Here is a 13,989-nt window from a genome sequence, read left to right as displayed (position 1 = left end):
CTCCCCGGCCACAGTGCTGCTGCTGCAGAGGCCTTCTCTGCGCATCCATGTTACTGAGGGTGAAGCACTAACACCATCCCGGGGGGGGGGTCACCCCCTCAGAGCCAGCGGCTGGGTCATTTCCTTCACCTGACACCGTTCCGTTGGCCGCAGCCCCAGCAGGTCCCGGCAGCTTTCCACAAGGATTCATTCCAGCGGCGTCCAAGCCGGAGCGGGATGCGTGCCGTGCGGGGTGTGCCCGTGAGTCACCTGGGAACACGCCAGCCCCACGCGCTGCCGCCGCACATTCCTCCCTGTTTACCTGCTCCGGAACCCAGGAGCCCGGCCCCGCTCCTCCCGAGCAGCACCAAGGGATGCGGAGCCACCGGACAAAGGGGATGGATGCAGGAAGGAGCCAGCAGCCGTGGGGCTGCATCAAGCCTGGGGAAGGAGGCGGGTGACTGCCCAGGGAGTGATGCTCTGGGGAACAACAGCACAAGAGGGACATGGAGCTGTTGGAGGGAATCCAGAGGAGGCCATGGAGATGCTGCGAGGGCTGGAGCAGCTCTGCTCTGGAGCCAGGCTGAGAGAGCTGGGCTGGGGCAGCCTGGAGAAGAGAAGGCTCCTGAAGGGGAGACCTGAGAGCAGCTCCAGTGCCTGAAGGGGCTGCAGGAAAGCTGGAGAGGGGCTTGGGACAAGGGATGTAGGGACAGGCCAAGGGGAATGGCTTTAACCTGCCAGAGGGGAGACTGAGCTGAGCTCTTAGGCAGAAGCTCTTCCCTGTGAGGGTGCTGAGGCGCTGGCACAGGGTGCCCAGAGAAGCTGTGGCTGCCCCATCCCTGGCAGTGTTCAAGGCCAGGTTGGACACAGGGGCTTGGAGCAAGCTGCTCCAGTGGAAGGGGTCCCTGGCTGGAGATGGATGAGCTTTGAGGTCCCTTCCAACCCAAACCATTCCATGGTTCTATGACGGAGCTGGGAACCAGGGTGCCACATGCACGGCTCAGGTGGGGATCAGCAGCACTTTTCCTTTGTGCTGGCAGCTCCAGCTGATAACCCACACAAAGAGATTAAAGAGCACCTGGGAAGCTGAGTCACAACTTCAGTGGCTCAGGATACTCCCTCTGCTCAGCCCCATCCCTGTACTGGAAAGCTCCAGGGATGGAGGGGAGCAGAGCAGGGGAATGAGCCCAGTGAGGTCTCCCATGGGGTTACCCATGGCACACCGAGAGCATTTTCCATAAAAACAAGTCTTTTTCCCCCAAAGCATCATCACCTCTAAAGGAAATGCCCCTGGAGCAGCGTTAGCAGGGTGCTGGGGACGGGAGGAGCAGGGCTGGGGGCACGTTCGTCCTGCACTGCTACACCCAGATGAACCCTGCGATACACCCTGAGGAGCTCTGTGGGAGCCGGCTGTATTTTGGAGCACAAGGCTGTTTCTGTAGGTGTGTGACTGCACTGACCCACATTCACAACCCCTGGCACCCGCTCCCGGCTCCTCGCCCGCCAAAGTAAATCCACCCGGATCCTCCCCGCTCATGGGCTCTGTTGGGAGGGAGCGGGGTCTGCTCCCCATCACCCTGGACCTGCTGCTGCCCTGCGATGCACAAGCGTTGGGCAGAGATTTCAACCTCCCCGACGTTCCCGGCTCCGGGAAGGGTTTCAGCGCTGCAGCCTCGACTCGTGCAGTTCAAAGAGGGTTTTGCAACATTCCCGGCATCGATCCCTTTGCTGCTCCGAAAGGAAAATAAATAGAGAGCAGCAGACGCCGGCGATGCGAAAACAAGCACGGGGCCCAGCCCCACGCCGCCGCTGACCTGCCATGAATGGGGCCGTGGAGTCAGCACAGAGCGGGGCTGTGCAGACGGAGCCGTGTTTGCTCGGGGCCGGAGCCATAACCCCTCATCCATCCACACCGAGTCCCCAAACAAAACCGAGCTTCTCAACGGCTCCTGTGCGAGGAGGGGGGGAGGCCCCGGCTCGCTGGGTGCGCAGTGAATGACCCCACTGTTTTCTGCTCACGGATTCTGATGAGTCACGGGCTATTTCTGTAAATAATGAAAAAAAAAAAAGAGAGAAAAAGAAGGAAACGGACATTTAATATATAAAAAACTTAATATAAAAAAGGGCCCTGCGAACATTTGTCTTTTGAAGATGGAAAAAGTTAAAGACTTCCCCCTCCTGTCCCGGAGCATCGAGCCGAGCACGTGTCGTGCCATGGACACACATCAATGTCTGTCAGAGCATCCCACCAAGGGTTACAGCCACATGGACCAGAGACCCCGGAGACATCAGCGGCCCAGGGAGGGGAACAGATCTCAGAGCAAGAATGCTTTGGCCACATCCTTTCCTGGCCCCTGTTGTTGCAATTCCTTAATGCTCATTAAAAACCAAGGCAAACCGACCCCACCAAAAGCATTCCCTCCTTTCATCTGGTCTGTTGAACTGTTGGAAGGCCTCTCCCCAGGGGCTCAGCTCGCAGCAGCAAACCCCACACCGTGCTTCAGGGGTGGGGGAAAACTCATGGATTTAGGGCGAAGATGGAGAGAAGGGTGGCATCCTTGTGGATATGAGCTCTGGAGGGAAGAGAATGAGAGGGGTGGGGGTGACAAAGAGGATACCATGGTTTTCTAGGTTCATGGAGATACTCTGCTTCCTGAGGGGAAGGGGTGGCTGGTCCCAGTCTCATCCCCCATCCACATACTGGCTTTGCAATCAAAGCAAGAGACCTTCCATGTCTGCAGCAAAACAGAAAGGCCAAAAAAGTTCCTAGTTTACAAGTTAAAAGCTCTTTCTCCAAGTGTTAAATCCATCAAAGCCAGATGCTCCCGCAGTGACCGATGGCCACGAGCCCCTGGGGGACAGGGACACGGCCCCTCTGCTGGCTCCTGCACCCGTGGCTGCAAGGGGCTGGTGGTGGCACGTTCAGCGCGCCCCAGGAAGCCGCTGTGGAGCTGGATGTGGTTCAGGAACCCTGGAAAAAAGCCACTGGAAAAAAGATTAAGGAAGTTTGGCCGAGCTGGAGCAGCGCAGGGAAGGGGGCTGCAGCAGCTTGTTCATATTGGCAGGGGTTGGAAGCAGCTGGGAGGCAGCCAATTCAGGGCTGAAATGCGCTCCTGCCCCATCCCCATCCCCGTCCCCTTTGCTGCAGCTCTGGCCCTGACTCGGAGTGAGGATGTGCAGGAAAAGAACACGAAGCAACAGCCAGAAGTTCCCCATGGCACAGCCCCCGTGCCCCTGGAAGTCCATTATCTGAGGGATGTGCCAAAGCTTCACGTTTTTAAGGGGTAGATGTCAAGGCTGCAAACCCGGCCCCGCTTCTGGAGCCTCCATGAGTGCTTCCTAATGGATACCCAATGTCCGGGCCATTGGTGCTGGAAGGAGTAGGTACAGGAACCTACATTGCCCCAGAGCAGAGCGAGTCACTTCTCTCCCCTCCAAAACCAGGCTGACCATCGCTCTCTCACTGCTCAAGAGCCTGCAAGGATGAAAATGGGCCGGGATTTCTTTACATCAATGATCAGAACAGAGCAGGCAGCACAGCAGCATGATAGGTAATTTATTTTATTGCATTTTATAATGCCGTTGTCCATACAGATTACATGCAGCTATTCCTACTGTACAAGGGTTTACCGTCTGCCAACGCAGACACACGGAGGTTCAGAGTACAAATACACAGCAATGCTCGTTCCTTTATACAGCACAGGGGATGCAGCGGGAGGGAAGGGGTCCGGTCACTTTATACACATCCTTCCCCCCCACCTTCCTCCAGCCCCCGTGGACCTGTCCCACCTCCCCAGCATCACCTCCCACCCAGGCCGAAGAGGATGGAGAAACAAAGTGTGTGTGTGTGTGTTGGGGGGGGAGATAAAGGATGAGGTTGTGGCCTGGGTGAGCCCCTGGCTCGGGCCTGTCCCCACCTTCCCCAATGCTTCCAGGACAAAAACCTAGATCCAGGGAGACCCTCTGGGGCGTGAGGCTGTAAACAAAGCAAAGAAACCCTTTGGTTTGATGCAGGTTGGGCTGCTGCTGCCCCGTCGCCTCGCCAGCAGCTCCCCAGTGCTACCAGCACCCCTTCCCTTTGAGCACTGGTTTCTGCCCCCCCCCCCCAGCTCTATCTATTCTAGCTATTGGGGGTGAGGAATAAAAATCATTGAGGGAAGAAAAAAAAAAAAGACATGGAAAACTGAGGAATTCCTTCAGTGGGAGATACCAGGAAAACGCCTTTACTTACAGAGAGGTGGCCACACACACGTTCCCTTGGCAGAACTGCCCCAGAGTGGGAAAAACCAGGAAATCAAACAAAAAATACCCCGAGGAAACAAAAAAGAGCACAATTGGTGCTGGTAGGTTTGACCAGATATATATATCTCAGTATATACAGACACACAGCTCTGCCACACGATGCGTTTGGTCCATTACCTTCCTTCCCCCCCCATCCCTGCCTTGGTGTGAGTTTGAGGTAAGCCACGTAGAATGAGTTCAAATCCAAATCAGCAAAGAGCCACCCGGCAGGGTGAAGGGGTAGGGGGGGGCATGATGGTACCAGGAGCTGATGGGACCCATGGAACAGCCAGGCTGGGTGTAAGAGGATGAATTAAATTCACCCCCAAGCATCAAACCTGTGCAATCACCCACCGCGATTCCCATCTCAGCAAGAGGGGGGGAAGAGGAATCAATGGAGCCCATAGGATTTCCCAAACCTGGGCATGTGTTTGAAGAGAAAAAACTCCTTTACATTTATATATTTATTTATATATATATATATATAATATATATATAGTGCTCTTGGGAGCCAGGGTGGCAGCTAAGGACCTATTGGAATGCGTGGTGAGGAGGGGAAGGTGCCAGGTTGTCCTTGCAGAGCTGGGGCTGTGGCTTGGACCGGTCTGGCTCTGGAGGTCCTGGGCAGGGTTTCGGGATGTCTGTACCTCTGGAAACACTTAAACCTAGAAATCCCACCCCGAGCAGGAGCCGCCGGTGCCGGGTGCGCTCCATGCCAGGACCACCTCTGGGTTTTGCTGCCCCAGTGCAGAAACCTGGGGGCTGCAGAGCTTATTGGTATTAAATTTGAAGAGCAGGAGGAAGGCGAAGGGAAAGGACCCAGAAGAACCAATGAAGGGGAGCAGGTCCTGAACCTCCTTGTCCTGAGGGTGCTGAGGCGCTGGCACAGGGTGCCCAGAGAAGCTGTGGCTGCCCCATCCCTGGCAGTGTTCACGGCTGGGCTGGATGGGGCTTGGAGCAACCTGCCCTAGTGGAAGGTGTCCCTGCAGCACCCACCGCCCCGTACCCGCAGCATCAGCCATGCTGCAAAGCCCATTCCATGGAGAGAACAAAGTGCCCCAGTGCAAGGCTGGGTCATCCCCTCTGCAGGGGCACTGGGGTGTCCTAGAGCAGCACGAGGGGTGACACGGGGCGCTGGCACAGCCCTAAGAGACACAATAGCCCCCATCAGGGAGATGCAAACCGAACCCCAAAAGCCTGGATGGAAGCAGGGGATGTCCTGCCGAGGGTGAACATGGACATGGAGACGGGGGCTTCACACCAACACCCAGGCTGGGCATCCCCCCCGCCTTGGTATGGGGAGAGCAGCAAGGCTGCGCTGCCACCTCCCTCTGCAGCTGTAAACGTGGGAGAAACAATAACTTAAAATGAAGCCTGGTTGAACAAAATCACATTAAAAACACGAAGGAAAAAGCTCCTTCAGGGGGGTGACGGGGCTGCAAGAGACGGGGTCTGGCTCCTGCCCCCAGCCCAGGCAGGGTCTTTGGTGTCCAATGGAGTGAGGATGAAGCCAGGGGAGGCCGGGGAAAAGGGGAGAACCCCGTTGGCCTGGAGAACAAACCTCCTCAGAGCAGCGTGCGGGCAGCAGCGAGGCAGGCGGGAGCAGGAAACACGGGTCGAGTGGAGACACCTAGCGAAGGCCGGTACGGAATGGCATGGAACAGCCGGGAATGGCTTGGGACAGCCTGAGCACCCGTGTGTGGGGCTGGGTTTTAACTCCCATTACAGCCTCACCATGATGTGCGCCCGCCCCCCCCCAGCCCAGCTCCTTGAGGGTCTCAGCATCCCCTGGACCAGTAGCTGGGTGGCCCAGGGCAACCCAGCCTCACCCACGGGTGCAGTGGGCATGGAGGATGCAAGCAGCAGCAAAAAGGGTGCTCTGAGGTGCAGGCTTGCACCGGGGACACGTGGCACAGAGCTGAGACCCCCCGGGGGATGTCACAGGGGCGATGCATGGGGACAAACACGTACCCCCTGAACCAAAGCTGCGTGTGGCATTTTCAACCCAAACCACAGCTCCCAGGGTGCTGCTGCTGCCAGGACCCCAGCACAGTCAACCCAGGGTACTGGGAGGATGGAGCAGTGCTCTGGGTCGCTTTGGGAGAGCTCCGTGTCCATCACAGCAGACCCCGCTGCGTACCAGTACAGCCAGTGCCAGCCCGGCCGTGGAGGAGGAGAGGAGGAGCCCAGCGCTGGGTACCCGCATCACCACCACCGAAAGAAAGAGCAGGGAGAAGAGGGGTGTTTGGTTGTGTTGTTCTCGTTATTATTAATATTTCTTTTCTTTTTGGCATTAATACCATCTGTTCACCTGAACTACGGACCTTCTGTCTCTAGAAATCTTTTGGTATCTTCCCATCTGGACGCACACAAAAGGATAACGAAAGGATAAGATGAAAGCAGGAGCCCCGGAGGCAGCAGGCTTGGCTCAGCGGCCACGGCCAGGTTTGGCCACCACAAGGGCTCACTGATTTGGCTTTGCCACCAGCAGGATGGCCGAGCTGCAGCCTCGGACACCCTGGAGCCTTTGGAGCAGGGATCGGGCACACAGGGGTCAGGAGCCCTCCCTGAAGCCGAAGCTGGGCCACAGAGAGGGGTGTAACCTGCTGCAGATGACATCAAGAAGGAAGCAGGAGCCGTGCCCTCACTGGTGGTTGGCTGGGGACGGTCATCACTGCTGGTGCCACCAGCTCCCCACCATCGTGGACCAGGGGCTGGGTGGTTTAGGGACCTGCTAGAGGTGGCAAGGCCAAGGGGACACAGTCCCACTAAAGCACCGGTCCTCATCCTTGCCCAGCCGGGAGACAACGGTGCAAGCCTCACATCCAGACCATGGCAGAGGACTTGCCTCCTGTTTCTGCTGTTTCTTCCCCCAAAGGCAGGTGGAAGCAGCACATGGGCAGGGTCCACAGTCCCTCCTAGTGCAAACCCCATTGGGTGATGGGAGAGATGACAGCGGGTTCCTGCCATCGCCTTCCCTTGCCGGGGCGGTCGCTGCTGGAGGCTCGAGCACCGCAGGGAAGAGGGGACGGAGCTGCCTTCCCTGCGCCCACCGCGCACAGGGAAGGAAGGAGGGACCATTTCGGACAGAAACAACCTACCATCCTCGTTCACCACTCACTAACCAAGGGAGGAGGGGAGAAAAAGTCCAGCTCTTGGGTTTTCGCTTCTCATGTCGAGGGATGTCCCCTGAAGCAGGGCTCAGTCAGTCACCGGGGCGCAGCGCGGGGCAGTGGGGAGCGTGAGGGATGCGCCGTCAGCAACAGGTCGTTGCACCAAGGAAACCCTTTTGCTTTGTGGAAGTGCCTTTAAAAAACAGGTTAACGCCGAAGGTCACCTTGGGGAGGTGGGAGCCGTCGCTTGGTCTCCGGCTGGGATGGTGGGAAGGGTTTTGCCCCTCGGTGGGGAGGAGGAAGGGGTCCTTAGGACAAGTCTTCCACCGGCAGCTCCTCCTCCAGGTCCCTGTCGTCGGGAATCGTCACATTCTGGTTGGTGGTGGCCATCAGCGAGACGGGCCTGCTGTCGTCCTCTGCCTCGGCTGGCTCCTCCTTCACGTGCACGGGATGGCTGCGGGGAGGGAAGCCTTCAGCCTCGGGGTGCTCATCCCCCTCGGTCCAATCATCACCTCCCTTGGGGGACAAGAGCCACAGGAGGCAACAAGCAGCTCCCGGCGCTCCCATTTGCTCCGAGCCCTCCCAGTAGCACCCACCAGCAGCATCCCCCATGCCCTGGCTGACCTGTACTGCTGCGGGGACAGGCGCGGGCTGTTGCTGCCGTTGCTGTTGACCTGCTCCACGGTGCTGCTCACGTCATCGTGGCCCACGTGCAGCATGCCGCTGGCGGAGCTCGTGTTGATCATGGTGGGGCTGTTCAGCAGCGGGAAGCTGCTCTCTGCCAGCGCAGCCTGCAACAGAGAGTGCCATCGGCTCGGGTACGGAGGCTGCGAGGCCACACAGGGCTGCAGAGTGAAGGTTTAGGCCCCCCCAGAGCCCTGCCAGGGACAGGACTGGGTCCTTACCTGGTAACTTGCATTAAGTGCTCCGTAACCGAGTCCTGAAATCATGTTCTTGACTAAAGTCGGACTCCTGCAGGAAGAGAAAGCAGAAGGATGCAGGGATGAGCTCCAGGGGTTGGCAGAGGTGGAGGGGGGGGAAGGTGTCCCATGGGAAAGGACCCACCCTGTCATCTTTGGTGGCCTTCGCTTTTGGTACTCGTGCTCATCGACGGTCCACACGGCTCCCTTCACGTTCTCCACGCGCACGAAGCACTTGTGCAGGCTCAGGTTGTGGCGGACGGCGTTCTGCAGGCAGAGCAGGCAGGAGAGCTCAGCGGCGCAGCCCTCATCCCGCTGCCCAGACCCCTCCTCTTCATCACCATCCTCCTCCTCACCCAGCCCCTCCGGCTCCCCATGTCCCTGGGCTGTCCTGTTTGCAGCCCAACGCTCTGCAGAGCCACAGAGGGACACGGCCAACGCTCACCCCATCATCAGCAAGGGGGGGGGAGCTGAGCCCCCAAACCACCCGTGGGACACAGCCCTGCCTCACGGACCTTGGCCAGATGCTGAGGAAGATGAAGACAGTGTGGGACAAGGGATAAGCGGCGCCAGCAAGGACCCAGGGGCAGAGCCGCGCTCTCTGCCGCAGCTCTCTCAGTGATGTTAAGCAAAGCCAGTTAATCTTTCCCTTTCTTTTTTCTTCCCCCCACCCTCCCTTTTTGGTCCTTTCCCTCCCTTTCTTCTTTACATCGACCATCTTTACATTTCTAAATGTAAAATAAAGAGACGCACACGTAGGCAGACAGCGCAGCCCCGAGAGATACCAGCTCCCTTTTCCCCTTCCAACTCCCTGCCATTTGCTACTGCCCCTATTTCATTACCAATTTTAATTTGCCTCTAATTAAATCCTGTGTATTTTTCCGACTCACTTGCTAATCCATGAGGGAGGCAGGAGGCTGGAGTGGAATCTCTCCGAGCTATAATTACAAAGGGCCTAATCACGCCGGGGCTCTGCCTTTGAATAAATTTCCTTGCATTAAGGTTCTCGGATTCTCTGCCTTGCAAATGAGAATGACCCCAATTTCAGGAAGTTGGCCTCGGAGGGGGGTTTTTTTTCTATTTCTTTTTTTTTTTTTTTTTATTTCGAGTCCTGATTCGTGATGAGAGACTAATTCGTTCCGCTAAAACATTAACAGCAATTGAAAAGGTCGAACAGGGGCTGGATAAACAAAGGAGCTGGCCAACACAACAAGGCAAAAGGAGACACAAGGACCGAACCCCCACCCCGACCCGGCGCTGGGAAGTGTTGGAGTTCCCAGAACCTCATCACATTGCACCATCACCCCTTCTCTTTTCTGACTTAAGGACAAAACCAACCAAAGCTGGGCTCCTTCCCTTGTCATCCATCCATCCATCCATCCATCCATCCATCCATCCATCCATCCATCCATCCTCCAGCTGCTGCCCTATGCCTGCTGCCCCAGTGTCCCTGGCTGTGCCATGGTGCCTGGTGCTGCCACAACAGCCCCAGTGAGAGCAGTTGCACAGGAGCAGGGATGCGAAGGCTCCTGGCTCCTCTCCCCATTTGGCACCTCATTTGGCACCATTGGCTCCTCTCCCCATTTGGCAGAGCCAGCCTGAAGGGAAGCTCTGCAAGCAGCTCCCTGGCTCCTTCCTGGGGAAGGAGATTCAGGCTCATCTGTGCTGTCTGATGGGATTTTTGGGGATAACTGGGAACCCTTGGGTCACTCCAGGAACACAGCGGCCCAGCTCCTTGGGTGATGCTCAGTGCGTGTAGAGCCTGGTGCCATTACCCAGAGGGATGCGCTCCACCTGGGACATGGGACTGAGGCATCCCTGGTCCCCACACCCCAAACTGGCATCACCCATTGAGGAGGGTCCGGCTGCTCTCAATAAGGATGAGCCCAGGTCCCAATTCTACCCTTGCATCCCATGCCTGGGGGTCTGAAGCCCAACGAGGGCTGGGTCCTGTCGCTGCCCTTGAACCCCTGTCCCCTGCTGAGCAAACACAGGAATTCCTCCCGGATCCTGCCCATGCTCCCCTTCCTCCTTCCTGTGTGTGCAAGGGACTCCTCGTCCAAACAAAGCCCTGATGAAAGGCAAAAAGCGTGGCAAAGCTGAAACCTTTCCTGCACATGGAAGCACACGTCCCCCCTGTCCCCACAGTGACATCCCCTGCTCGGGGGCATCAGTGGGTATGTGCTTGCAAAGGCAAAAGTGCAATGAATCCTGGCACTGGGCAGGATGTGACTGAGCCTCACCAGAGCCTGGGATGCCCCATCCCTGGTGCTGGGCGTCAGGCAGGGACCCGGTCCCAGGACATGGAAGAGATGCTGGGTGAGATCCCCAACATGGGAATCCTCCCCCCAGTGTTGGCAGCGGGTCCCCTGCCTCATCCTAACGTGGCTTTTGTATTTTGAGAGAGTATTTGTTCAGTGCCAGACTTGGCTGCTCTGTTTGCTTCTCATCTGTCTTTGCTAATGATGTTTGCTCTACATCCCCAGCCCTGCTCCCTGTGCCGTGCTGGGGGTCTCCCACGGTGGGGATGGGGTACCCAGCACCCCTGCCCCATCCCAGGGGAAGCTACAGAGACAAGGAGAAGGCACAGCAGGAATGGTGGGGTCTCCAAAGAGTGGAAATACAGTATTTTTTTCCTCCTCCTTCAAAAGATGCCTGGCCTTGGACACTGAGGGTTGTGAAGGGAAGCATCCCCCTGCAGCTCTTTTTAATCCCCTTCTGGTCATGGAACAGATAAAGAGTAGCAACAAGGGAACCAGAAGGGCTGGGGGATGCCCTTCTCTAAGACACCAATTCTGCCCTTGGGGAACAAGGGGTGTGGGGAGCCCCAAAGGAAAAAAAACACCCAAAATACTTATTCCTTTCAGCCAATAAAAGGGCAGGAAAAAGACGTTTTCAGCTGCCACTATCTCGCTGCACAGATGGGGAAACTGAGGCACGGAGCAGGTAAAGCGCTGCCATGGACAGTCCCTGCTCTGCACTGCATGGCGAGGCACTGGAGCTGCTCCAGGCTCCCTGTCCCAGGGCTCCCCATTAGCTTCCAACCCTGGGGGTGTCCCCATGGGCTGAGGCCAGCCCAGGGATGTGCTGCCGGCCTGCAGTGCTGCACGAGTGCCATGAGGGGGACCCCAGACTGATGCCGGGCCACTGCCAGCACCAAGAATGACCCCGGCACCTCTGACCACCCTGCTCCGTCCCACCGCTACCCTTGGGATGCTCAGGATGGGCCATGCTGAAGCCAGGGGCCACCCAAAGCACTTTGGAGCCAAAGCAACCGGTATTCAGCCGAAGTTTGCTGTGAGAAGCAAACCCCTGCTGCAGGCAGCTCCGGACACACGGGGGCTCCAGAAGAACCGATTCCTCCTTAACCCTTTCAAAAGGCACCATCTGGCTTGCCCCTCACTCCTGATTTCATTAAGGGTCGGTTTCCCCCTGCCACTGCTCAGTAAATACATGCAGCAGGAAACACCAAATAAATCTCCCCTGTTAGGGCAATAACTGCTCCTTCTCACCACCCCCCTGCTCTTGGAGATGGGTTTTCTCAGTTCTTGATTTCTACATACCCAAGGGGGGAGCAGCCCCTGCACCCACAAGCTGCCCCTCGCAGACTGCCCTCACCTGGCTGTGGCACATCCTGCTCTGAGCACACCATCCGACTGGATCATCACCAACCTGAGCTGGCATTTCTAGTGTCTCGCTCTTTTCTCTGCCCTTCTCCTGGTGCTGCAGTGGGTGACTGCACTCCAACCTGGATTCCTACACTACTTTGCCATACCCCACTGCAGGGACAATGCATCCTCAGACAAGGGGGATGCATTTCAGAAGGAAAAAGTATGGGATTTCCCCACAAAACCACCAACTGTGCAATGAACTGATCCGCTACCACTGGTGCCCACATAAACCAGAGCATCTCCTGCAGCCCCAGCGGGACGGGGTGAGCCCCAGGGCTGCTCTCACCTTCCAGGTAGCCGTGTTCCTCCGGAAGTAGGCAAACATCCGTGTGAACCAGTTATAGATTTCGTTCAACGTTAGCTGCCTGTCCGGGGTCTCCAGGATGGCCTGGGAAGCCAGAGGGGGGAAAAAGAGCATCACTCGCCTCGCCTTGGTGCGGTTCAACACCCACCCATGGTGAGGCATGAGGGGGTTCAGCAGGCACTGGGGGGTCCCCAGGGCACGGAAAGGGGGAAAGCATTGCCTGAGGCTCCTGCGGGCAGGTTTTGGGATGCAGAGTGAACCCCAGAGCCACTCACCTGCCGGATGAGGGAGGCGTACGTGAAGGGCGGCCGGACATCGGCGTTCTTGTAAAACTCGTGATTCTGTGCAAGTTCTGGAGGGGGGACAAGAAACAGGGGGGGAAGGGGGTGAAGGGACCCACTTTGGGACCTGGGGGCCGTGTGATGGAGGGGGCTGGGCTGCACCCCGGAGCTCACCTGAAGATATTGGGGTGCAGAACTTCTCCGAGTTTCTCCTGCGGATGGGCCCCACGTTGTGTAAAGTGGAAGAGCTGATGACGGAGGGGCCCTGCCGCAGCGGGGTGATGGGCGCCGTGGCGGAGGTGGGGGGATGAGGTAAGCCATCAGGGAACGTGTCGGAAGTGCTCTTGGAGAGGGTGGCACTGGAGACCAGGTTCAGCTGCATGGACAGGAGGGAGGGTGGCTGTTGGGTACCAGTGTGGGGAAGGCAGCGGCAGGGCTGAGCCGCTCGTGCCACAAGGCAAGGGAAGAAGGGCTTGTAGGGGGGAATTGCTGGGCTCAACAGGGGTGGGAGGCAACCATGGAAGATGATGCACCCATGGGATGGGATGTAACTGTGCGATGAGATGCACCCATGGGATGGGATGTAACTGTGCGATGAGATGCACCCATGGGATGGGATGTAACTGTGTGATGAGATGCACCCATGGGATGGGATGTAATCGTGCAACGAGATGCACCCATAGGATGGGATGTAATTGTGCAATGAGATGCACCCATGGGACGGGATGTAACTGTGTGATGAGATGCACCCATGGGATGGGATGTAATCGTGCAACGAGATGCACCCATAGGATGGGATGTAATTGTGCAATGAGATGCACCCATGGGATGAAATGCCTCCACTACATGTTCCAAGCTGGCTGAGCAACACAACCCACCGACATGGGCTGTGTTACACTCCTGCTTGATGCCTTTGCACAAGGGACCAGGCCATGTGTGCTGAGGGTGGTCAGGGCATACCCATCCCATGGAGCCCATCAGGGCCACAAAGGGTTGTAGTGACCATGCACAAGGCAAGGAGAGCACAGCAGCCAGCGGCAAGGGAAGAGGAAGGAGAGGGCCAGGAGGGGGACACAGGCTTACAGGTTGGCTGAAAGGCTTTGGCTCTGAAGGTCTCATGTGAAGATGGGCCATCATTGCTTGGAGACGCTCGCTCTCCTTTGCCAGCTGCAGGAAGCAGGAAGCAAGAAGCAGAAGGGAGATGGTCAGGCAGTGCTGGTGTTCACTGCAGAGGTACCCATGGCCTGCACGGAGCTGCCCACCGAGCCCCCAGCATCCTCCATCAGCCCTGCAGGAGCTACCTCCTACCCCATGTGGAGCCCCTCCAAGAGCCCAGTGAAGTGGCTCTGGGGTGGGGGCTGCAGCACCCATGGCGTGGGACACAAGGGACCCTGCTTCAGCTCCCTGTGTGCAATCACCCACAACCACAGCTTCAGTGAC

At 57.5% G+C, this 13,989-nt stretch overlaps 1 protein-coding gene across 3 annotated transcripts in view; it reads right to left on the bottom strand.

Annotated features, from left to right (window-relative positions):
* Window positions 1-6,504: 6,504 nt before the first annotated feature.
* Window positions 6,505-13,989, bottom strand: part of FOXP4 (forkhead box P4) — a 51,200-nt gene continuing 43,715 nt past the window's right edge. For all 3 annotated transcript variants that reach the window (XM_062605595.1, XM_062605597.1, XM_062605596.1), the window contains 8 exons: window positions 13,633-13,716; window positions 12,724-12,925; window positions 12,544-12,620; window positions 12,251-12,352; window positions 8,439-8,560; window positions 8,279-8,345; window positions 7,998-8,164; window positions 6,505-7,827 (listed from right to left, as the gene is read on the bottom strand). In XM_062605595.1, coding sequence (XP_062461579.1) covers window positions 7,683-7,827; window positions 7,998-8,164; window positions 8,279-8,345; window positions 8,439-8,560; window positions 12,251-12,352; window positions 12,544-12,620; window positions 12,724-12,925; window positions 13,633-13,716 — 966 coding nt within the window. In that variant the 3' untranslated portion in view covers window positions 6,505-7,682. The remainder of the gene's footprint in view (window positions 7,828-7,997; window positions 8,165-8,278; window positions 8,346-8,438; window positions 8,561-12,250; window positions 12,353-12,543; window positions 12,621-12,723; window positions 12,926-13,632; window positions 13,717-13,989) is intronic.

This window comes from Pezoporus occidentalis, unplaced genomic scaffold (assembly GCF_034315485.1).
Source record: "Pezoporus occidentalis ecotype Australia unplaced genomic scaffold, CSIRO_AGI_Poc_V1 ctg92, whole genome shotgun sequence".
Lineage (NCBI taxonomy): Eukaryota > Metazoa > Chordata > Aves > Psittaciformes > Psittacidae > Pezoporus > Pezoporus occidentalis.
Note: the sequence above shows the minus strand (reverse complement) of the source record. Positions and strands in the feature narration are given on the sequence as shown.